At 41.2% G+C, this 25,075-nt stretch overlaps 2 protein-coding genes across 4 annotated transcripts in view; one reads left to right on the top strand and one right to left on the bottom strand.

Annotated features, from left to right (window-relative positions):
• EIF2AK2 (eukaryotic translation initiation factor 2 alpha kinase 2) overlaps positions 1-25,075 on the top strand; it is a 131,777-nt gene that overhangs the window by 77,924 nt on the left and 28,778 nt on the right. The window contains exon 1 of one of the 3 annotated variants that reach the window (XM_068939375.1): positions 22,056-22,330. The exons of the other annotated variants lie outside the window; for them this stretch is intronic. The gene's annotated coding sequence lies outside the window, so the exon portion shown is untranslated. Of the gene's footprint in view, positions 1-22,055; positions 22,331-25,075 lie in introns of those variants that run through there. 3 annotated transcript variants of the gene reach the window in all.
• On the bottom strand, positions 17,859-22,016 carry NANP (N-acetylneuraminic acid phosphatase). Its single transcript, XM_068939382.1, has 2 exons — positions 21,807-22,016; positions 17,859-21,636 (listed from the first exon to the last, which is right to left on the bottom strand). The coding sequence occupies exons 1-2, from the start codon at positions 21,894-21,896 to the stop codon at positions 20,941-20,943; spliced, it is 786 nt and encodes a 261-aa protein (XP_068795483.1). The 5' UTR covers positions 21,897-22,016; the 3' UTR covers positions 17,859-20,940.

Raw genomic sequence — 25,075 nt, 5'->3', positions numbered from 1 at the left:
GGGTGTGGGGTGATGCTGCCAGCAGAGTCTGCAGAGATGCACTTGCTAGAGCCGCGGGAGAGGGTGTGAGTCCACGTGAGCGAGCACCTCCGGCTGCCCTTGGCACAACCTGCTTCGGGTCCCACGGCGTAGGAGCCAGCAGAAGTGAGTGGTGCACATCTCTGACTGCACCCAGCGCTGCGGGATGGCTGACTTATGATTCATTTCTCAGTGCTGGAAAAAATGAAGTGCTCAAAAAACAGCATCTGTCTTCCCTGGTGCCCTCATCCATCAGCGATCCAGGATGTGCTTTGGGGCTCAGATGACCTTTCCTGTTTATTTTATCTTCTGGAGTGACAAGCATGCAGTGGCAGTGATGTTGCGGGCTGCCGGCAAAAACAAAGGTGTAAAGGAGGGAAGGCAGAAAAGAAGACCGAAGAGCAGGACATAGTGTTTAAAAAAACAAAACAAAACAGTCCCAGTAAGAGTGAAAGGCAGGTCTGATAAGGGGATGGGAGAACGGAGACTGGCTAAAAGGACAGTAAGGGAGCAGGGCACAGGGGAGGAGCCAGAAGAGAGGGTTTGAAAAGGTAAAGGAGAGTAGAGTAGCAGTTTCACCATAGCAGGGGTTAGGAGAAGAAAAATGGCTTTTCAGAGGAGTTTGTCGTTATGGTGACCTGCTGTCTCTGCACCTCGCTTAATTCCTCCTTACCTCAGCTGCCACCTGAAAAAATGGGGGGGGGGGGGGAACGGTCAGGAGGTAAAAAGGTGCGGAAGAAAGGTACCAGTTACCATTGGTTAGGTAGGTGTTTTAGGCCCTACTGCGAGACAGTCCTTGAGGTGCCCAGTTGTGACTTACGGGTGGTGCGTGCCCTCGCTTGGCTCCTGAGCAGACAACCTCTGGCTGCAAAAGAGCCGTGCTAAAACCTATAAAGCTTCCTGGTGCATCGAGCTACTGCCATTGAAAACCGCGGTAGTATTTCAATCTCAGTCCTAGTGATACAGCTGCTATGATCCATCGTGCAGTCCAGCTCTGGTGTCTGAACACAGACACGGCTTTCCCGTTCCCGCTGCTCCGTGGGGAAGGGACGGCGAGCACAGGGCAAGGGGCTTCTCCAGCGACCGCCTGGAAGAGACACGTGCATGAGATTTATCTCTAGTGAAACAGCGCCAGGAGGATTCAGTCCTCAGGATCCTTCCCTGTCGCCTCCTCCCCTGAATTTCAGGAGCGCTGCCGACATCGTCGTGGCCCGTCCGAGACAGCCTGGCACCCTGCCCGAGGGCAGGCGAACCAGCCTCTCTGCCTAGCAGGAGGCAGACGCTGTGCAGAGCCTTTGCCAGGGTAGCGTGCTTTCTGTTGTTGTCTTTTTGCCTCTCTTTCACCCAAAGATATGCTTTCCCTCCTTTCCGATTGTATGCTAATTTAGGCAGTGGCTTGCTTTCCTATACTTCTCATACTGTGAGATAATCATGATGTCCTCTCACTGCCAGCCATCGATACACGCATGACAGGAGTAGCCTGGTGTCACTCACACTCACTTACTGGAGGTGTGCTCACGGCTCTGCACTTCTTCCTTTTTTGGGGTCACTGTCTGGTAACCCTGATTGCAGTCCTCTGCTGCCCCACTGGATGTGCCTTGGTAGGTCTGTAAAACGTGCTACCTAACCCCTTTCAGTTAGTTTTAGTGTGCTCTGCCATATATGCTCAACCTAGTTCACCTGCAGTTTTTGGTAAGAGTCATGTAACATAGCAACTACTGTCCTGAAGTTCTGGTGTGTTATTACAAACCTTTTCTCTTCTCCCAGTCCAGCTTAACCCTATCTCTCAGATTACTGCTCTGTTTCCTGCCTCTGTTAACTCTGACAGTGTTAGAGCATATGGACTACCTAGTTAGCTCACCATATGCACACATAGGCACATTTATTAGGGAGACTTGTAGCACTGCAGTTAGTAATAGATAGTCTCACGTTTTGAACTTGTAAATAAACTTTGGTAAATCCAAAACACTCACTGAAGCATTTATTTTTGTCTCTAATAATAATACCTCTGATATAAGAACTTGTTCTGTCATCTGTAGGATGCAAGTTAGCTGTACCTATGGTTTTATTTTTTTACCTTAGTGCAGTGCATGCTGTTTTTAGCTTAATCACGTGCAGCAAAAGAGGCAGTAAATCTTGCATGTTGTAGACCAGAGTTTGTCATCCGTAGGAGCTTTGGTCAGTTCAGCACTGCTGCATTCTTGGGAAACGTGAAAACTGTGCTTGAGCATGGGTGGGGACAGGCTGACACTCACAAACCCATGATTTTCATTGCCCCTCAAGGCCCATGAGGAAGGGTAAAATTACAGGTATAAATTTTACTCAGAAATTAGTTTGAACGATGAGGACGTTGCTGCATAGCCGTATCTCAAAGGTCATAAACCAGCATGGAAGTAGCTCAGCTGTCATTACTATTACCTGCTGGGGACTATAAAGTAAGGGCTACTATAAAGTATGGCAATATACTCCTTGGAAGAGTTCTTGTACTCTTCTTGTTTCACCCTGTGGCACGATCCCTCTGTGGGAAGAAGCACTTGAGAGTGAAAGAAGGCCGTGAGAACCCAGCGGCCACACAGAGGGGAAGTGTTTTAATAAAGAGCAGCTTTCATGTGGCCAGGTGTAAAAATAGATTATATTTAATTGTTGAATCTGTCTATACATATATATACATATGTATATCTTGCACACCTTACTGTTTCACCTCTACTGCTTAGTTCATATTTCAGCTATGGTGCCGTTTCAGAAACTTCCCATCTCCCTCTAGGCCTTCCTTCTTCATTACATATAATAAGCATTTGTTGTTACCTGATGGCATCTAGACCAAATACTTACTTGGTGAGATCAAACTCACCAGAACAGGACTGGGAGCCATGAGGTTTTCTGTAAAATAGCCTACACCTTTCAAGAACTGAACTGGAGATCTGTCAGCAGCAAGGCCCTGCAATTAAATGAAATAAGCCTTGGCAATAGCTCTGCCATATCTGCCTGTACGAGGCTCCCTCAGCAGCAACGCTCCCATGGGAAATTAAATGCCCGGCTGGTGCATGAGCCAGCCTCGGTGTCTGGTGTCTGCAGCAGGGGAAACTCAGCCCTGCCTCCAAATCAGCCCTGGTGGAGGAAGTGTTTCACGCTTCCCTGAATTTCGGGACAGATCTAGGGAGAAGGCATTGCCTGCATCCACGCAACATGCCTGGCCTGGAGAGCAGGCAGCCGTGAGGGAACAGGGCAATAGTGGGGCTGGAGGCCTCCGCTCTCCCCCTGCTTTCAGTCTCCTGCTGTAGGTTCTTCCCCGGCAGGACCAGCCAGCATAGCCAGGCGTAGATGCGGGTGAGACAATAAAGCAAAACAAGCAAAAACCAGCGTGAGAGAGTACGACCTTCCTGGGATGAAGTGGTCCAAGCGCAGTTGTCCCTTTCGCAGGAGATCACTTGATTTAACTTCTCCGGGGGTGGCCTCTCCCCCTTGGGAAAGTCCTCTGAGCCTGAAGAGAGCAGAGAGCACCCTGGTGATACGCTGGGATAAAAACCTCTCTCTCCGGCAAAAAAATGCATTGTTTGATTCTGTGATTGCCAAGCTTCTCTGGAGTAATGGCCACCGTCACCCCACAGAAATGTTCTGGGAGTGAAAGAGAGGAAACACCTTGCCTGCACACTTTTGACTAAAAACACAACATAACATCTGTTATCATAATGTAGTTTTTCTTAAAACAAGTTTTTACTAGATTAGAAAAAAGAGACTAGAGATATGTGAATGACTGATTTCTTAATTCTTTGGCTGGGCTGAAAAAATTAAAACAAAATTACCTTCACAGTGGATAAAATAGATTGGTTTGGCATCTCTTACATTTTAAAGATAGTTTTGTCAAATTTGAATTCAGAATTTTCTGAAATGAAAAATTTTAAGACTTTTACAAAATGTTTCCCAAATGTAACCAGACTTCTCAAATCTTCCCCAAACTGTTAGACTTGAGATTGCACTTTTTGTAAGTAAGACATTCAAAAAAATTCACTCAGATATGAGAGTGATGCACAACTTAAGAATTTTTAAAGATAGAAAAAATTATACAGTTTTGTGTTACTAAATATGATGGTAAGGGTGGCAATCTATTCTTGTGCTCCAACGTAATGAACTTCTTTTTATTTTTCCCATGAAAGTGTATTCTCAGAAAATGCTAACTTCTTCAAGTAAGGCAAATCACACCAGAGTTTAATAGTCTCTGCCTTGCCCTCAGTTTCACGTAATTAGGTATGTCTGGACTTTTTAAAAATAGAGCTAGAAAAACTCAGGAGAAAGGATGGAAGATAAGGAATTCAATGATGAGAATAAAACAGATGGAAAAGAAGATTCATGAAAATAGTAGGGGAAATTAAGAGCCTTGCATTTGAAGTGAAAGTAAAGATGACAGTTTGCAAAGAGGATGTATACAAAGTGAAATACTACAGATATGTATAAACTGTGATTTAGAGATCAGTTCAGCATCTTTTCCTACTAAAAAATTGTGATACAAAGTCACTTAAAACTATTCATTTGGTCATCACTTTTCACAGTGCATATGTACCAGAAGTACTAAAAAGCATCTTAGTTTAGTAAAGAATATCAAGAGTAGACTTGATGGAGAGAATAAGTAAAATCCAAAATCATATCAGGAACTTATATCACGAAGATAAATATTATGCAGAGCTAAAATAATCTAAATATATATATATATATAAGGTCTGCATCCTCTCACTCCATTGCATTTACCAACTGAATGCTCTGTAGTGTGCTTGGCGTTGCTGAGTAACTTCTACACCATTCTTGAAAACATCTGGTATTGACGGCTGTCAGAAAAGGAAAGTGGACTTAGTAGACTGCTGATCTGGTTTGTAATGGTGAATCCTGCAGAGTCATTGCAGAAGTCAAAGATAATAAGTTGTGTGTTTAAAAAGCAAAAAAAGTTTAACTCTGCTGAGAAAGAGGAATGGCGATGTGGCTCTCCATCAATGTGAAAGAGGGTAGGAGCTCTGTAAATCCATGTTCCTGCTCGTAGCGCAGGCCCCAGCTGCCCTCGTCTTGGCATGTGGACGAGGGCATCCTGTCCAGGAGGGCGTCTGAAGCAACCTGCTCTTTGCAGCCTGGCCACATCCAAGCCTGAGGGGTGTCTTTTAACAGGTGCTGGTGATACAGCACACACTATTGCTGGGCTCAGGAGGAAAATCTAGTTTGGACTTCTTCACCAGTAAAAGCAGTTGTTTTGCCCTCTGCTAAAGCCCGGGAGCAGGCTAAGATGGTTGCCACGTGGGGAATCAGGAGATCAGAGCCCCCAAGTGAAGGAGGAGCTGCTGCATGCCTTACCTGGGGCACAGGAGGGTATAGATAGCCACTCTGGATGTATTTCAGCCTCTGGATGTACCGAATTTGCCAAATGAAACCCCTCTGCTGTTCATTTGTGCAGCTTATTTTACTCTAATTACCTACCGTTTCTATATGCTGCAGTAGTATTTTTGTCCTACCTGCTGGATCCTTAAAACAACAAATAGTGAGTATCTTAACCTCCAGCGACTACGGATTAGTTAAAGGAGTGCGCAGAATTGCTAATAAAGGGGGAATTCCAAATACAGGCAAAAACATTCAGGATCACCTTATGGTTTCAACACGCAAGGGCAAAAATCTTGTTAATAACACCACATCATAATTTATCTTAAAAAATCAGTTTAAGTTTTCATGACCCACAGCATTAAAGTTTATTTTACATAGACATCCTTATTAAAAATCTCTTTCTGCTTGTGGCTGAATCTGGTTAGCTGTGTTGGATGATACATTATCAATGTGCTGGGAGATAGCAAGTCATGTTTTTTAAGATCTCAAAACATGAGATTTTTATTGTGTCCAGAGTAAGGAAGTTATTTTGCCTCTTTTAGCAGAAAAAGGTATCTAGCAGAATAAGAGAATTTTGCCTTATGCAATTTATTTATTTAGAACTCCTGCTCCTTTGGGTAGGGACCATACCTTTACAGGGCCGAATATAATTGAATGCGCGTGTATCTTGGCTTTTATTTCTGCTATATAAAAGAGAAATTCCTGTCAGCTGTTGAAGACAACTGACTTTGCAGTTATGCTATTGTGGCATGCAGTTTTAATGTAATATTTTACCCAGTTCTTTCATTATAGAATGCAGCTCATTCTTTTGTTACTTACTAAAATGCCATCCTGAGTATGTGAACAGCATCCCTGCAAAATTCCTACTGCAGTTTCATAGGGAAAGGAATAATGGTCGGTAAAAACCTGTGTCCCGAAGCCCTCAAATTGTTGATTTGTTTAGTTCTCTTTACTATGAAGACTTTTCTATGAAGACTGGCGCTGCCTAAATCCTCTTCAGAAACTGCATTTCTCTAATTTAGGTAACGTTTACCTTCAAAGCTATTCTGGTTTACTGTATAATTTAAAAGTAGTCATCTAATCTGAAGGCGCTTTTTATTCGGTTTCAAAGCGGTGCTTAACAGCTGAAGTTGGTGATAAACTCAATTAACTGGCTGATACAACCTTATTCAAATCAAATTAAGTGCATTTCTGCAGCGGTTAGCATCTATTTCATTAAATGTGATTAAAAACTGCTTGGAAGTTAAATTGGTATGGCTTTGAATATAGATAAAGCCCAAGGAAGACAGAACTGGCAGCTGAGCTTGAACGGGACTGGGAAGTTTGCAGTTCTTCTTTGTATCTGCAGCACCAGAGCTTTGTTTGTTTTCATTAAAACTTGGATCGGGCAGAATGTAATGGATGTTGTTTAGAAAAGCTGCCTGCTTGTTTCTGATAATTGGATTTTTCTAGCCCAGATTAATATCCACCATTCCATCTCATTACCTCTTAGCGTATACCTCCAAATAATTAAAAAATGAGTGCTGAAGACTGTAACTATCTCATTAAGGTAAACTGACAACAACTCTTTGATTTAAATAAGGAGATCCTTTCTTTTCCTCCGGAAAGAAGCCACAGTTTATTTAGCCCAGCAGTGGCAAGAACGGATTTATGGGTATGGGGGGGGAAAAAAAAAAAAAAAGCTTTTAAAGCTGCTACTGTTGAATCATGGTGTCCCAAGTAACACAAAATTGGACTAGTAAGCTTTAACAGGCGTTTTCAGGATCTAATTTGGAGGGGGTCACAGTGGCAAAATAATGAAAAATAAAGCATTTGTGAGAGTATAAGTATTTCCAGAGAACTTCTGGCATGTAGTCTCACACCAAACAGAGGCCAACAAATGAATCTGCCTGATACTCAACGGTAGAAATAGTAGCTCTCCTGTTTATTCACCAGGATGATGCTATCTATTTGTGTTCTAGGGGTAACATACCATGCAGCAATATATCTAAGGGCTAATCCTAGCTCTGCTTAAGCAAGGTACTAAGGTACAAGCCTAAAGTTAAACCTGAAGGCAGACCAAGGGCACTTGCCTACATCAGTGAAATCTTTGTAGACTCACGGGGGCCCAACTTCCACAGCTCCCCTTGCTTTGAGAGCTGGTTTCAGACTGAAACTTGTGCAGTGTACAGCTTTACTCAAAACTTGTTCCTAGGGCAAATTCCACATCAAAAATCATATAATCCAGTAATGTCACAGATAATTAGATATTGAAGATATACCTCTTTATAGGAATATATTATTTTAAAGCACTACATCAAAAAATACTTATTCCTGGCTCTATCATAAGCAGTACCTGGCATACTAAATGTAATAAACACCACTTTAAAGAATAAAAGGAGAAGAGTCATGGTACTGATAAACCAATAAATAAGTAGCTGCTGAAGGAAGTATCCCCATGAAGAGAGAACTATATTTCATTCTTGATTAAATTTTACAGTAAGGTAGGGGTTAGATATTTCTTTCACTGTGACTTACTTTAGGTAATTTCTTTGGATCCCATGGGTCCACAGGATATTTTAAATAATTAGTATGGAGATTTCATGTGCTGGGTAAGTAGGCAGGTCCAAGAAGTGCATTTGAGAACACTTTCCTCCAAGTCTCTGTTGTGCTTGGAAGTTGGGAGATAATGAAAGTGGTAGATTCCCAGAGGGCACAGTGATTGCATCTGAAAACCCTGCAAGTTTTGCCTGGTTTCTGAAGTATTTGTCTGCAAGGTGTAAGAAGCCTCATATCATAATCTTTTCTAAGTGAACATGCAAGCTATATGTAAATTATATACATTTAATCTTAATTCTGGGGAAGTTTTTCTTGAGTGTTTTTTTTTTTTTTTAATATTATAAGAACATCTGCCTGGGACCAGATCAGAAGTGCATGCTGTCTGCAGGGGTGGCTGGTTGTAGATTACTAGGCAGAAAGATAAGAAATGGGGAATTATCTAGGTATCTTTGCCTGGTAAATACTTTTCAGCTGCCAGCTGTGAGTGATTTAGAAACTTTCTGAGCCATGAGCTGTATCCAAAACATTGTTTAACATATTCTTTTTGGATACATCCTCACATCCACAAATTTGCTTCATCTCTCAGAAACCATTTATACTTTGACAGTCGCAACATCCCGTGGCAATTAAATCCACGTTTAGCATACAGGGTAGGTTGAGAAAGGACATCAGTTATTTGCAGTACACCTGTTTCCCGATATTGCTGTACTCTCGACTGCCTTGTGCTCATGTGCAGAGATCCTGGGGCATCACCACCTGGGAATTGTCTGTTTTCTTCCTAGCAGCCTTTGGAGCGCAGGGTTTAGGCTAATGCGCTGGCTGCTCTGCATGGCGTGTTAGCTTTCCTGCATGCCAGACCGCTGCACGCTGACAAATACCTGCCAGCAGTTTTGTCCCGGGGAATTCCAGGTAAACATGATCGTTCAGCCTCTCAGAGAGAACAGCTGCTACTTTTGCTCAAAGGGAATTCCCACTGACTTTGATCTGCGAGAGAAGACATTGCCCTCAATTTGCTTTGCTGCAGTGATGGCCATATTAGCAAAAATGTTTGATAGGAGCTACTTCACAAGTGGCAGGTCAGATTTTCCCACCTCTCAGCCGTGTCACAGACGCTTTGCTCTTAATGGGGTTCTTCAGTTGCCCCTGTAAAAGCATGGTCACAATCTGAGCCAAAGAGGAGCAAGCAAGAGCAGAACACACAGTAATTATTTCTCTGGTAAGACCTGTGGAAATCTACAGGAATGTTAGATTTTGGCATTTTTACCATCTATCTTTGCAGTCTTCAGTGCATTGGAAAGCTCTAACGCCTTTAAAAAGTCTGCCTTTCATTGCATAATGAAGAAATGTTGTTCATTACAACTCAGCATTCATTACTTGTGCTTACTTTGGGCATGGTGCACGGGCCAACCTCCTGGGCTTATACTAAGTACTGTATAAACATGTTGTAAGAATACCTGCCCAAGGAAGCTTAATAATTAGATCCTTAAAAGTGGCTGAAACAAGTGAGAGGAGTTGGATGGGCAGGAAAGAAAAAGCAGGATAAAAAATATAGTATGAGAGACACAATTTCCAGTCAGCCAGGAGTACCAGTCATAATCTTTTACAGTCTCAGTGATTAAAAGTGCATTGACCACTTACACTGACAGTTCCAGATCTTTATCATAAAAATTAAGGTTTTTATTATTATTATCATGTGAGTAAGGCACAAGGGTACTGTAAAATCATTGCACCCGTGCACTTATCGTGTGCATCAAACAGGCGGTCACTGGGCAGTGCAGCACGGTATTTTCCAAGGCTTAAGGAAAGGGCTTGGGGATCGTTCTCCTGACAAACACCCGATGCTTAGCGCAGAGGTAGACCTCACCTAACGCCAGGCCCTTTGAGGGAGCCCCCAGGTGTTCACGAAGCCTTCAGGAGAAGACAGGCAGCCAGTGCAGAAATGTTCTTTTTGGAAGTGCATGCCATAATTCACAGCCATTTGTCAGAGGCGCTTCCCTGTAGGAACACCCCTCCTGTACAGCCACGCTCCCAGGTGAGAAAAGTCGCTGGATGCAATTGAACATTTTTGAACCATTCCAATATGACACTGCTTATTCTCATTATAATGGACAGATCCTAATGCCATGCTGTTGTTCTTTGCCTAGAACAGCCTCAGGTTCAATAGCCAAGGCCCCTACTGCAGGCTGGACGCACCTGGATGCAAGCTCCGTTTCCACCCTAAACCCACTAGGTCACTCTCGGCAAGTCACTGCAGGTTTCGGTGTCTCATACATGCTGGAAGTCTAATCAGTGTCAAGTGTGTTATTCACTGTATGGGATGTACTGGGCATCTCTGTGTGTTGTAGTATAAATGTTCGAAATGCAGAAACCTACTGCAGGTGTCGATCAGTCTTTCTGTGCTCTCAGGGTCAACGTGATGGCTGTGGTGGGGAAGGAGCAGGCTGTGCTAAACCCAGGCCCTGTTTACTGTGGGACATGCTAGTGCAGTTGCACAGAGATAGGGTAGCCTGTGGGCTGGTTCTGCTGAAAACTAATCCTCACCTGCCACCTGCTGAGCATTAAGAAAAAATGCAGCAGAAATTCTTGCTTCCTCATGCAGAGATCTTAAAGCTATCACTCCAGGGCCAAAATTAAAGTCAGTAACCAGGGGCAGATGCTGAACACAGTGAGTGAAAACCAGCCCGCTCTTTCAGGTACCCAAAAAAAAATGTAGGTGCTTACTGTAAAATCGTGTTTAAAATTGCCAGTGTGGGGATGTAGCCAAGAACTCCTCAGAGAAAGAAAAATATGATGTAGCAGCAGGTAACAGTTTATAGGAATCCTTTACATGACGTCACAGAAACAAACTGTTAGTAAATTGCTTGTTCAAATATAGACAGAGGAGCTTATCAGCAGAATTTTGAAATCATGAAGAAGCATCAGCCATGCAGGAAAAAAAAAGCTCCTCTGTCTTAAATAAATCCAATGCTTGCATGATGCAAATCAAACTCAGTGTAAGCACCGTGCACCTGTACCCTCTAAGGCTGGTTCCTGTCTGGCATTGTGATGTTATCACAAACTTGTTGCTGACATAAGACACGTTCTTCTTCAACAAGCTGTTGGGCATCTTGCAAAATATGCCTCAGATTCCATACTTGAAACAAAGATGATACTTCTTATCGACACAGATCAAAAAGCTCTTCTAAGCAGGGCTACTCTGCCACGTAGCTGTACGGTGCCTAGTGAAGTAGGGTCCCAGCATCAATTATGACTTCAGGAGGGCAGCGGGATGCGACGAGGAGAGTGCTCTGACCTCACCCATCACTTCTAGGTGGTGTCGCACATGTAAAACAGTGACAGAGAAAACAGTGGGGAGAACAGGGAAGAAAGCCTGTGCTTTTAACTACATTTAACAAATCTCTAATGCCACCTGCTGAGGAAACACTGAAAATGAGAACAGTCTTCACCAAGCTTCTTACTGCAGTGTTCTCATTATTGATTTCTTTTTAAATTTCTTTATATAACAATATTGAAATTATTTTAAGAAACGCAGGTGAGCAACCACGAGCACAATAAAGTGGATCTGTTTTTAAATGCCCAAACGGTAGGACATCCTTTTGGACACTATTCCCCAAACTAACTTTTTGCAGTCAAGAAATGCCCCTGATATTCAACTTTAATTTTTTTCTTTTTTCACTCCTAAGTTAGTCAGCCACAAAATTATTCTATAATATATTTTGCTTCTTTAAATGTAGAAAGGATCTCTTATTAGCAGCATTGTGAATCCTTACAGGCATCTCTGTAGCACCCAACACTGCAGAGAGGAGAAAAAAAATGTTCTTAAACAACCCCCCCATACAACACAAGTGCATACAAACATGAATACCGTGCTGGTTCTTAATAGGAAAAAGAGATCGAAAAATAGTGGGGCCTATTTCTGAATAGCCTTACAATATTTTTATGCCAGCATGACCCTGCTGACATCTGAACAGCTTTACTATTATAACAGAATGGAGAATCGAGGCCTATTACAATTCTTTCTGGAAACATATGATAAAATTATCCTGTGGTATTCAGAAATATCTCCTTTGTCCATCATTCACGGGTGATAGGACTTAAGCTTCAGGGAAGGGTATTTAGTGGACCTAAAAAAAAATCCTGTCAAATTCTGAAAGCACAGATCTTAACACAGAGGATAATAGAGGCCAAGGGTTTTTTTTTTCCTCCACCATTCATCATCTACTGCATCCTGCTTACCCTGAAAACATGCACATACACTGCTACTCTACAGAAAAGAGAGAAAAACAAATGGGACATTGTATGGATGGATAGAACATCATTAAACAGGGGGCAGAGTAGTCAAAATATAAGAAAAACAAATTGTTATTTTAGAAGATCTGTCTCAAAGTAAACATATTTCTGAGGTGGGGGCTTGTGTTTTGTGTCCATTTCCACACACAGCATGAAAATAAAATATAAAGCTATCATAATATAATATACAGATGAACCTGTGACTGCAGCAGCCATTATTTAAAGGGACATAAAACGATTCACAAAGTAACAGAAAAAAGATATCAAATATATCAGTGTTTTGTGTATGAAGATATTAGGTATCATTTAATACTTTCAACTGAGAGGGATGGAAATAAAAGGTATATTTATCTAGTTACGTTTACTGAAAAAATAAACAAGCTATTTGCGTTGTTGATGCATTTTCTTACTGAAAGGAAAAAAAGACTTGGAACATTCAGGACCCTTCTTATTTGAATGTCTGAAACAAAACACAATGGAAAGCATCAACAATTTGGAAAACAAAGGCTATCGGTCCACCCATTGCAGACTTCCTGGTAAATCCTATCCCCACGGAGATTTTGCATGCCATAGAAACATGCAGTATTAACAATAAGGAAACCTTAACCAATATAGCAACAGAAAACAGTTGAGATGACGATTGATTTTATCAAAAAGGCAGACCTAGCACAAGTTATTACTCTGATGAAAATGGTATGGTAACTTTGACGATAACTGTTGGTCTGACTAATTAAAAGAATAAAATAGAAGAAATTAGTGTGATTCTTAATACTTGAGCCTCAAAAGAACAAATATATATTTGCATACCTGATACATTTTCACATGTAATGAGAAAATTACATCCAGCTGGACCATTCTGTTACTCTGGTGACTGCTACGTGAACTGCCTATAGAGGGTTTCATCCTCTATCAAAATTTTCTAGAATGGCTGGAGAGGAAATGGTCATCTTGTGTCTGCCCAAATATACTACTACTCAGGAGACTCAGTGACAAATTTGCTAATTTGATGCGCATCAGGATGTATTTTGACCAAGAAAGCAGGATAAATAGAAATGCTCTCCACCTTGCTTTCTTGAATGTTCATTGAGCAGATGGGGAAATCAAGCCATAAATATATTGACTTCCCCAAATCATGGAGAAGTACAAAGAAAACCCCCGAATCCTTAATCTCAAACATAGTACATAGCTGACCACACTCATATATGCTCAGGTACATCACTCTACCCTATTGGCCTTGTATTCTATTGCTTTTTATATTGCTTAGTTATTGATGTTGTAGGAAAATAAACATTTCCAGAACAAAGCACAAAACGAAACCTAATAAAAATTTGAATTAATACATTAAATACATTAAATATTAAAATGTGATTTTGATTCTCGGTGTTCCTTCCATGTTGCTTAGTAGCATATTATTTCCAAAATATAAGGAGGGGACGATTCACATACAGATTTTCTCAGAGTCACAAAGTTATCCTTAAGTACATTTAATACAAAAATCCCATGTTTAGAGTTGGTGATGAAGGGACTGAATAGACAATGGGAAACTGCTGAAATGATTATTAATGTTTTGTTTTCCTCACAACATTAATTTTTTAAGTCAACTAACCAACATTTATTTTGAAACTTTGCGAAAAGTAGCTCAAACTTAGTATTTTAAACCTGTCATGAACTTTGATATCTTTGGATGATTAACAGAAGATTTTTTTTTTACATATTTTTATACCTTTTTTTTTTTTTTTTTACATATTTACAAATGTGCCTGGCTATATGATATGGATAGAAGTTTCTTTGGAGGTAAGGCTATTTAAAACAAACATAGCCCTAATACATGCTTGCTGCACACAGCCACCAAGAAGCTGATAATAAATGTACATACTTGCATGCTCTTATTAGAAAAGCTGGCCCTTTTCCACTACTTTTTATTGCGGTCCTCTGCAAACTTTGCCCTAGATGCTAGAAACTGTTGTGATTCAGAGAGCTACAGAAGTGCAACCAATGAAATAGATGGCTGAGAAAAGGGAGCAAAGGGAAAAGTGCAAGGCAGAAGTCACTTGCTAATGATTTTATAGAAATGAGCCTACAAATCTTATTTAAACTTGTGACCTCCCACTGATGTAAATAGCAGCATTTTCATGTTGCTATTGGTAAATGTTCGTGTTGCATATGTTAAATTACATCCTATGCAAATTTAGCATCTGGTCTTTGGTTAGATCTTGATATGAGTAGCATGGCTTGCATTTCTAAAGGACTAAAATTTCATACAATATTAATAAGTTCATTTCATTTTTCGTAAAGCATCTTTTTCTGGCATTTGAGGACTGTTTAGTAGAAGGCTTTCATGCAACTCTGTTCTTCTCAGGTGAAAAAAATGTCAAAATATGCTATATGGAGAGGCCAGGGCCCTTGCAATTGCAGTTTTTGCTTTAGACACAGCTGACACCATCTCTGCATTGTTATGTCTCTTGTATGTGCACAGCATGATCTAGAAAGTGAGTTATAATGGAGACAATCCCACTGCAAGGTTGATAGAAAAATAAAAGCTATGCACAAAAAAGCAGTGTGCCACTCCATACAACAGAGAAACATTGTATTTCTATTATTTGTTGAACTTCTCAGCATATTCAAATAATTTCCAGGTGATGAGATTTGTTAGTGTAGAATTAAGGTAGACTTTAAATTTTATTTAAAAGCCATAAGACAGCTTAGAGGTAAAAATCCCCACAATTCAGAGCTGAAGTCAAAAAAAGAAAAAAAGAGTCATTACAGATGTGAACAGTCAACACCACCTGTCTTTGCTCCTGTATGATAACATTGAGAGGAATGAGAATGAAAGTTGCAGGGCAGAAACAAGTCCTGCTGCTCTCACATGCACCCACAGCATCAAGAGCCACTGCCCCCTGTGCTGACCCTTCTGCCGGGGACATTAGTGACAAAACTGAAGGACTTACTTAAATTTCTTATTATTGGTAGCCATAAGAATTAAGAGCACTTTCAATTAGGCTACCTTAATTTTAAAGTTGCGGGGGCTGTAGAAGACTAATTTGGTAGACTGCAAACTCTTTTCAGGCAAGGGCTCTTACATACTACATGTTTGTACAGTCTGTAATATGTTAGTCACTATCTGCATTGGCTCTAGGGGCTACTGAAGAACAATGTTAAAATGTTGGTATTTCCTAAACCAAACTGCATCAGCACATACATTATAAATGGTTGTCTTTCCTGACTTCTTGCACAATCTGTTAACAGAGGCATTGCTGGCTGCTTTATGAATCAAATGGAACAATAACTGCTCTCTTCCCCTCCCACCCACAGTTTCGAAACAAGAATGTGGCTGGTCACCTGTTTATTTGTGAACAATTAAAACATCTTGTTCACATATGCACAGACAGCTCCCATCAAAAATCAACCTTTGGTACTCTCCCCTTTGCCAAGCCTCCCCTCCCAACCCTAGCCTTAACTGCATGACTAGTCATTATAGAAATAGGGATAGCTTTCTGTGTTTAAACATACGGATAAGGAGCAGCTCAGTATTGTGTCTTGGCAGATTCTTAAGACCCAACACACAAGAAATGGCATATTTCAGTATGCTACAGCCTAGAACAATCTCTTCGGAATAAACAACAACCCTTCATTTGAGTTCAGTGGGCTTTGAATTAGACAAATAATGCTGAAGGTGGTTGTCTTTGAAGATAAAACTATTCCATTGTAGCTCTGACCTTGATCAGACTCTCAGTTCATTCACTCAGTTGCATTTAATGCAAGTAGTCGCTCAACAGACAGATGTCTGTATCTGACTCTTTGTCTTCTAGGCTCCTTTATAACCAGTGGAGAAAAATAAAGATCTTCCTAGGACATGAGCCATCAGTGACTAGAAGAGGATCTTAGGGCAACTGGTTCCAATGGTAAATCTGCGCTGTATGTATTCATATTAGGTGGTATGAACCCTTGCCACAATTCATTGCGATTAATGCAGAAAATAAAACTTAAGCATGCATGTAAATCTTAGATGTTGTTTCTGGTAGTGAGGTAACCATGGCATATTGGGCTCATCATTCTATGCTTTGGCTATCCAAACTCATATTACAACTCTGCTTGGGTTATCTTTCAATATTTAATTCAAATTAACACCAAGAATTACTGTGTCTAACTAAATAGATTACTTTCCTTATATGGTAGTGCCAGATCCTTTAAAGCAGCAAAAAAGATTGACTTTCAAAGTCAGTCTTGCCTACCATTTATATTACCTCTGCGGAGTAAGCTACTGTAATGATGGGGGTGGGGAAAAGGAAAACAAACAGTGAGAGGAAATAAAACAAGGAAGGCTATTCATAAAATATATTAATTAAAAAACAAATCCTTAACATAGAGTATGTTTACTCATTTCCTAAAAACAGAAATTGCTCTGATGGATCAGACTACTTCAATGTAGTTCTAAACCGTATTTACTCGCAGTGTCAGGTGACAGAAGCTTCAGAGGAAAAGACAACTGGAATGGGCAGGTGCAGGTAACTAGTGTACAGCAACGTTTCCATTGCCAGTATTTCAGGGAATAATAAACTCTTTAGTTGCTATTTCTGAGTATCCCTTCCAAACAACTTTTCCCCCCCCCCCATTAACAGTATTCTGACTAAAGGGCTTTTCACTTGTACAAACACTTAAGTCACTTCTAAGAACTATTAACTTTGTGCTGAAGTTTTTAAAGCATGTAAGAAAACATTATTTCTGAGCCTCTCACTAGCTAACCCAATGCCTTCCGCATAATAAAACTTCTTAAACAAGAGCAGAGATGCGATGATGTGCCTGTCTGTGATATTTCGGAAAGGTAGCGGGCACAGCCAATGGTGTGGTTATGGAATGAGTTCCCCTGTACACCATTTAACACCCTGCCCTCACCTAGAGTCAAATTTTAAAGAAACTTTCCCCTTCTCTCCATTTCTGCATGCCCGGAAGATGGGTGAGCTGTTCCATTACTCAACGGAAAACAATCGGGACACCTTGCTTTTCTACAACCAAGAGAACCACGAGATTTGCAACCTTGCACCCTCCCCTCTCCAATGTCACACACACGTGAGTGTAGAAATAACTTAGATATGGCTTTGTTCACCCAGAATACAAACGGAAATGAGTGCCCAGAACCTGAGATTACTGTTATGTCCTTATCCCATCTCCTTTGCAGTCTTACGCTCCTGCTGCAGCCAGTGCTGTGATGTCAGGTCACGTACGCACGCACCTGCTGGCACATACCTTGGCAAGTCACATTCAACTAGCAATGAACTGCAGTTAGAATCCATAATGGCTTACAATTTGGCCAAAAAGCTTTATAAATACACAGCTATGATTCAGCTTCTGTTGGAAATTATGGAAATTACACACATTAACACATAAAATATGAAGGTCACAGATTTTAAAGCCTAATTCTATGCTATTTAAAAAACAACTAGAATCCTCGTCCTTTGCTGTAAGCCTGGCCACAAGCAAATTTATCCACAGTAATAATACAGTGTTAAAAGTATTTTTTATAAACAAAATATTTTTATTAGACTACTGCACAGGTTATTTTAAATCAAGACTTAAAATATAGTTGTTAGTAAACTATTGATTCAGATCATTTCACTGCAGTCAAAGTTACTGAAGATTAACCTCAGGAGACAATATTTTTCTGAAAAAAGGTGTTTAATGGAATTTTTTCTTTTTTTATTTAGCGTGTTTTGGCAGTATAATTTAAACCAGACAACTTATCTCCTGCAGCATATTCACTAAGCAAAACCAGAACTGAACTGAATACACACTGTTACATTGATCCATTTCCACTTCTGGTGTGAAAATGATCCCATGGTTATATTTATTTTTCCATTTCCATAAATACAGTTATTTTGCAACAAGCTTTCCCACTAGGAGTAAAAGCTGCATCCACAAAAAACAGCTCAAGAATTTAGAGATATTCCAGATACCCAATCCAGTTTACTCCATAAGTGCTTCTATGAACATCCTGGATGGAGAAATTCCTTCCATTGTTTTTTCCTGTTTTATAGCAGCATCTTAATAACATCAGCCTATGTTGAACAGGTAATCAAATATGACCACTCAGCAGTGGTGGTGGTGGGGGGTAGGAGACAAAAAAAAAAAAAAAAACCCTCGAGCGTGGCTTCTACAGACCACATTACCACCTGAGCATTCAGTTGTAGTGTTTTTTCCATGTTTCATTCCTAGAATTAAGAAAAAGGGTGGCCATGTGTAAAACAAGGAATAGCCTCTTCTAAAACAAGAGACCTTTCATATAATATGTAGGCTCAGGATCCTACTTCAGAATGATGAAATTGCATGAGACTATAAGCCTCAACTTACACATACAACAAAGAAAAGGTAACTGGATGTACATCCTTAAAGCTTATAGATAGAATTGTAAATTGTTACTATTTGTCACTTTTAATCATAGATGTATTCAGAAATTTCATTCAGATCTAAGTTATGTTACCCTGACGCTGTGCAAACAATGTAGAGCTATACTGTGACTATTTTGGGATGCTGTTGTAATGAAAGTTGTTTTTTGTATCAGATGGCATGCTTAAAACAGCTTACTTCAACTAAATTATGTTTTCAGATATCCATCTAATCTTTTGGATACACTTTATTCCCTTTTTACGTAATATTCCTTACAGGTTCAATGTTCTTCATTATTTTTCTCTCAGCCCTTGGTTACAATGCATGTTACTAACAATGCTCCTCTTTGCATTTGATTGCTTTGCTCATCAACTACACCACAGCAACTGTTTTCATGCTCAATGCAATGCTCATGTTCCAATGCAAAATAAAATCTTGTCTTAGGCCTCTTACTTCAGTAACAAGGGTGTGTCCAGTCAGTCACACTGCCTCTATTACAGGTGGCAACTTGCTATCTACCGCTGTAACTGGATCATTTTCTGCACACGCCCGTTTCCTCATAGGTACAAGTGGAGCTGGCCTCTCTCCTCTTCACTGATGTCATTAACATCTCAAAGGTCTTGGTTATCTAAAACGAAGAACCTGGCCTGGTCTGCCCTTTTTAAGGGACAATTTGATGAAAGGGCTTCAAACCTCAAGTAGTTCAACTTCTTCCAATGTAGAATCAACTTACTTCGATGTAACCTAAACTCTTTGCCAAACAATTCAACCCAAATCAAAAATAGCCTCCCCTAAACTGAATCTGTCACCCTATGTAGAGACTCATTTAATGGATCAGTTTAAATTCATGTCAAGATAAACAAAGGCACCTTTCTTATACAGAGGATTCCTTCCACATACCTTCTTCCTGCTGTTTTTATACTGTTTGCTAATCTTTCATTATTGCCAGCGTGTGCCAAACACTCTTCTGCCAGCTCCTCAATATCCCTGTTTTCACAGAATTTGTCATAACATTATTCTAAAACATAAAATGTATGATTGCTCACATAATGTTAGATGCTTAGTCCAATTTCTATATAGCAAATAAGCTTTGAAACAGGCAGACTTTTGCTTCTCCATTCAATATGTGAGCACTTTCCCAAAGTTTTCATATGTGTTATGTAGTGAGAATATGAACTACAGCAAAATTAAATCATAATCTAGGAAACAGAAGTGTTACAGTGCCTTAGAGGGTCATCTCCCACATCTAGCAGAAACTGCACATACACATTATGAAGTTGTGTACAGCAGTGTAACACATCATTTTCCACGTTCCTGGAAAGCAGTCATGAAGGCTATTTATCAGCAGCTAGCTCATATTTTCTCCAGAGTCAATCATATGAAATACATGTAGAACCTGGATTAAGTAGGGACTGTACAGCAATACCAGGAAAACAGTCAAAAAAGCACTGAGCCAGCAATTGGATCTGAATGACAGTACATCTGAGCAAGACCAAGAGCAATTTCTCCAAAAAGTCTGATCAAAATTCACTAACGAAACGAGTCCAAACAAAATTTTTTACCTTTTTAAGAGTTTGACTGTACGGTAAGAAGACCACTGAAAATACCCTTGGTATACCAATTGCAACAAAAATCATAATCCGAATAACAGTATACGGCATACCTGCACAAGCACCGAGACAACACAGAACAAAACCTAATCCATCAAGTCCCTCTGATAAATGGTCCCCTATACAGATGCAAATGTTTATGTACATTTAAGTATTTTTGACAAGAAGTACCAATTCCATAAAAGAAAAGCCACTGCAAAGCTGGAAAAAATTCTAAATATGAACTTAAACTTGAAAAAAAGATCAAAAGCAAGCATTTTCTAATTGTCTGATACACAATAAATTCTGTCACTTTTTATAAATGCCAAAGTTCTTCAATTCTTGAGATAAACTGCAGATTCACGTGTAAAGATTTACTAGATTGCACCACACAGTGTCTTTCACCTTCTCTTGTTTTATACACTGCAAACAAGCTTTGAACATGAAAGAGCAAAATATTCAATTTTTCTTTTCCAGTATAAAAACAGGAGAGTGGCAACTCAGGTCAGAGATAGATATGCTTTAGGCACAGTCTGTCAAAATAACTCCAAGGCAGAAACAGTTATTTTAAATTAACTGCACTTGCATCATTTAAATTAATCTAATTTCGTGTTTCGATCCAGCTTCACTGACAATTGTGCTCTTATCCATCCACCTGCTGTTTGAGAAAGCACACTGTATGAGTTTAAAATCCCAGGGTCAGAATTTAAACAAAAATGCGAGTCACCTAGCAGTTTAGCATTTCTCAGATTGTATGCTGGAACTGTCAATGAACTTCATTACTACAAATCATATGGTCATTTTCTAAGTTAGCATTAATTTTGTGGTCCATCTTCTGTAAAAGTGCTGGAAGGTCGAGAACAGAAGAAATAACATAATGAGGTACAGGGGAGGTATCTAAGGGGGTCGTCATTGCTTTGTTTAACCAGACAGTAGCTTTCAAGCCAGCATTTAGGCCTCCTTGAATATCTGTGTCTAGAGAGTCGCCAACCATAACACACTCTGCAGGCTGCACCCCCAGAAGATCACAACAGTAATGAAATATAGAGGGTGCCGGTTTCTCCTCCTTCTGTTCTCCCCCCACAACGATAGCATCAAAGTATGGCTGACAGGCACACGCTTCAATCTTCTCCCTCTGGGTCTGCTTGTCTCCGTTGGTCACCAGCAGCAAACGGACCACTTTCCGCAGCTCCGTGAGCATGCCTCGCGTGTCCTCGGCCAGGGTGAGATGCTGCAGGCGGGTCGTTTTCCACAGGAAATAGCATTCGGCAGCCAGGCTGCGGTTCGCCTCCCCCCCCATCGTTTCCTGGATAGCTTCCTGCCAGTGCGAAATTCTCAGGTCAGTGATGCACATTTTAGCGGGATCGTGACACTCCTTGAGAAGTTTCGCCTGGACCTTATCGCAAATGACACGGGCTTCTTCCTCGCCACAGTGATGCTTTAACTGCAGGGCGCTAACCACCTTCAAGGAACACGAGAAACCCATGAGAGCGCCGCACGCGGGCCCGCCGCCGCTCCCCCTCGCCCGCAGGAGCGCGCCGCGGCCGTTAACGGCTACGTGTCAGAGGCGGCGCCCGAACGGGACCCGCCGCAGCCGCAGCCGCCCGGGCGGGAGGGGGGCAAGGGCAGTACCTCCTCGATGGCCCGCCGGCCCGCCGCCGCCGTGTCCACCAGCGTGTTGTCCAAGTCGAAGAAGACAGCCTTGACGCCCGGCAGCTCCATGGCGCCGGCCGGCTCTAACGGCCGCGCCGCCCAGGCCGCTCCCAAGCCCCGCGAGAGCGCCCCGTCCCGGCAACCAGCCCGGCGGCGGCGGGGGCGGTGGCAGCGGCAGCCAGCCCCGCCCCCTCCCCGCCCCGGCGCTGGGCGGGGCGGGGCGGTGCCACGTCACGCCGATGTGCTGGCGCGGCCGTTGGTGTCGGTTAACGGCTGTTGCGAGGGTTGGCGGGGGGGAAGAGTGACAGGCTGCGCCCGCCCCGGGCACGCCTCAGCTCCAGGGTAACCGCTGCACCGCCGCCCCTTTTCGTCCACCCGTCCGTCCGTCCGCCTGCCTGCCTGCCTTAAAACGCTCTTGCAGGCTTTTGCTAAACTGGAGATGAAGGCCAGCGTACCTGCGGCGTCCGGGGGGGGGGCTCCGCAGTCCTGGTGCTCTCCGTGAGGTGCCAGAGTCGCCTTCTCTCACTTGGTGCAGTACGCGGAGGGAGAGGCAGCAGTGCTAGCAAGTGTTGGATCGGGGAAGAGAGACCTATCCGAGGAAAGGGAAGGAAGAACGAGAACAGGACCTTTGGGAAGTAGTGACAGAGGGAAATGAAACTGGCTATTGGTGGTGATACTCCTTTGTGGTTTTTTTGAAGGAATGGGTTTTGGATGAGGTAACTAGGAACTGGAATCTGTGGGTTTTTTGTTTGTTTTGTGGTAGTGCTGCCAGGAGGTAAGGGGAACATCTTTTCTTAATAAATTCAGGGATGCTACTTTAAGAAGGCTTACAAAGCGACCACCACTAGTTGTCTGCCCTCTCCTGTTTAACAGTCCTGTTGACCTCAGTATCTTTAGCAAAAGTGACAGTTCAGTTCCATGACACTGTTTTCATGACACACTGAATTATTTGGGTACTGTAATGACCATGGCTATTATTACAGGTAAAGTCTATTATCCATCTCGTAAAATGTTGTCAGTAAGGTCTCTTTATTGTGTTACTGCATGGCTTCCAAAGATACCAAAGTCCTTAGGTTTGTATTCTAGAGCATTTTTTGAACAGACTTTTGTGAAAACCACATAAAAGGAGGAAGCAGATATATGGGAAAACAACATATTGAGTTCACTGGCAGGCACAGGACTTTCACAGTTCCACAGTTGCATTCCCTGGAGCGTGTCCTTTTAGAGCCTCCTACAGGCAAAGAAAGCCATGAGCCATTCCACAGCATCGAAATGGCTTGTTCGTGATCAAGTCAAAGCCAATGACTTCAGTATAAATACTTCAATATTTGGGGGACTGGTATAACATTAGAATATTTGAAATTCCGAAGCTTAATATTTTCTGTAACAATAGGAATCCGAAAGGGGATGAAAGCACAAATTTTACTGTTGTACATACGGACTACTGTTTCAGAAAAGATCATTTTACACAAAGTGAATCAAACAACAGGTTTGATTAGTTGATAAATATGCCTGTCATTCTTGGATAAAATGTTTGGATAAGCACAGTATCTCTTTCTCTATTCTGCCAGCAAGTTCTGTTGCTTGATTGCTGCTAGTATTGCTAATACCAGTTAGACATTAAAGTTAAATGTAACTCACAGCACTGGAGGAGACTGTTTACATGTTACCAGAGATACCAGAAGTTCACTACAAGGCACTTGCAATTTTGAACACTACACCTTTGTCAGCAATTCCTTTGGTGGATCACACAGTACGTAGGGCCCAATAAGTTTTTGCCAAAGAGCTTGCTGTATGGCAAGTAAGGCTAGAGAAGACAATGTTTAAGGAGAAGGATTCTGAGAAGAAGCAGGCGGCACATTCAAGACACAGCTAAGGATCCTGTAGTTAGGGAAACAAGATTTTAGTAGAGTTTAAGACACACAACCTTAAGAATAACTGTTGTTTTGTAATGGGATTTCTTACCCAAGGTGAATGTGTAGCACTGAAACATTTCAACCCCTGGACATTCTGGAAGTTAGAGGAGATGGTGTGTTCACACCACACGCACACACACCCACACCCACACAGCTGGGCAGAGGACGGTTCTATGGAAATTGATATATCCTTATATATAAAATACCTGCTCACTTCCGAGGGTACAGAAAAGCAGTAACTGATTCAGTTCTTGTAGCCGAGCAGTATTTGCAACAGGGAACCTGTGATACTTCTGGGAACGGCATATTCTTTCTTGCATAATTTCAGATGCATGTATTTGATCTGGCAGTGATTTTAGTATCAGGATAGACAAATGCCTCTGGCTATAGGAAATTGAATACAAAGGAATATTCAAGCTAATAACTTGAAGTGCATGGGCTCAAAGATTTAGTGTTCTCCAATTCTTTTATCAACTGAATTTGAATTCTTCTGGGTGTCCGCATTCCTTAAAGATAAGTACTATATACATAACACAACATAAAAGAGATAGGAATCAAGTCACAGCATTTGGGACTGGCAAAATCAAAATTTTTCTAAGCTTCATTGAATACCAAACCCTGCTAAAGCTTTACTAACTCAAAGACAGTATCATCAGCACAGAACACAGACAGACATGATTGTTTTGAAACAGTTTTCAAGAAAAAATTTCAAAAGCAGTCACCCTTGGCCTACGTTAAAGTAAATAGGAATAAAGTGATGCTGATCTTGAGAATATTTAGAAATCTTGCTGTAAGGAACGATATGAAATCTGATTGAAATGCATACTTTTATTTAGCAGAAAACGTTTAAAGAAGATCTGTAATAAGATTTTTGCGTGATGCAGAATAGTAAGACTATTCTAAAGCAGATTAAAAGGAAACTTTAGTCTAACTTAGGTTAATACGGCATTCAACAAAACATCAGTAGAATTAAAAATAAAACAATGCAGCATCATTGCAGGCACAAATGGAGAGGTACGTAGCTATAACTTCCCTTTCAGGAATGTGAAATACTAAAGAACTTTAGGCATTTTTTTTTCTTTTCAAAGACAGCCTGAGCAGCTGCAGGGCTCTAGACTACATTAATTTACTTTCCACCCTGAAATCTTTCAGAATTTTTAATTCTTCTTATGGAAAAACCTCCTAAATATATATGATTGAAACCTCTAGCCACATTTCATTACTATTATTTAGAGATAAATTGCAAGCCAAGTAGCACTCAGTAGCCTCATTTTCCCAAACAAAAATTTGCCTTTCTTTTGGAAGCCCTCCTTTCTAGGCATCTGAAATCAG

The sequence above is a fragment of the Struthio camelus genome, chromosome 3 (genome assembly GCF_040807025.1).
Source record: "Struthio camelus isolate bStrCam1 chromosome 3, bStrCam1.hap1, whole genome shotgun sequence".
Taxonomy (NCBI): Eukaryota; Metazoa; Chordata; class Aves; order Struthioniformes; family Struthionidae; genus Struthio; species Struthio camelus.
The sequence above is the reverse complement of the archived record's forward strand: the minus strand, read 5'-3'. Positions and strand labels throughout refer to the sequence as shown.

Bases quoted from the DNA above. Each gene is read 5' to 3' on its own strand.
- NANP (XM_068939382.1), bottom strand. From the start codon at position 21,896: ATGGAGCTGCCGGGCGTCAAGGCTGTCTTCTTCGACTTGGACAACACG. The intron at 21,637-21,806 runs GTACTGCCCTTG...TGTTCCTTGAAG, and splicing joins GCCGGCGGGCCATCGAGGAG to GTGGTTAGCGCCCTGCAGTT.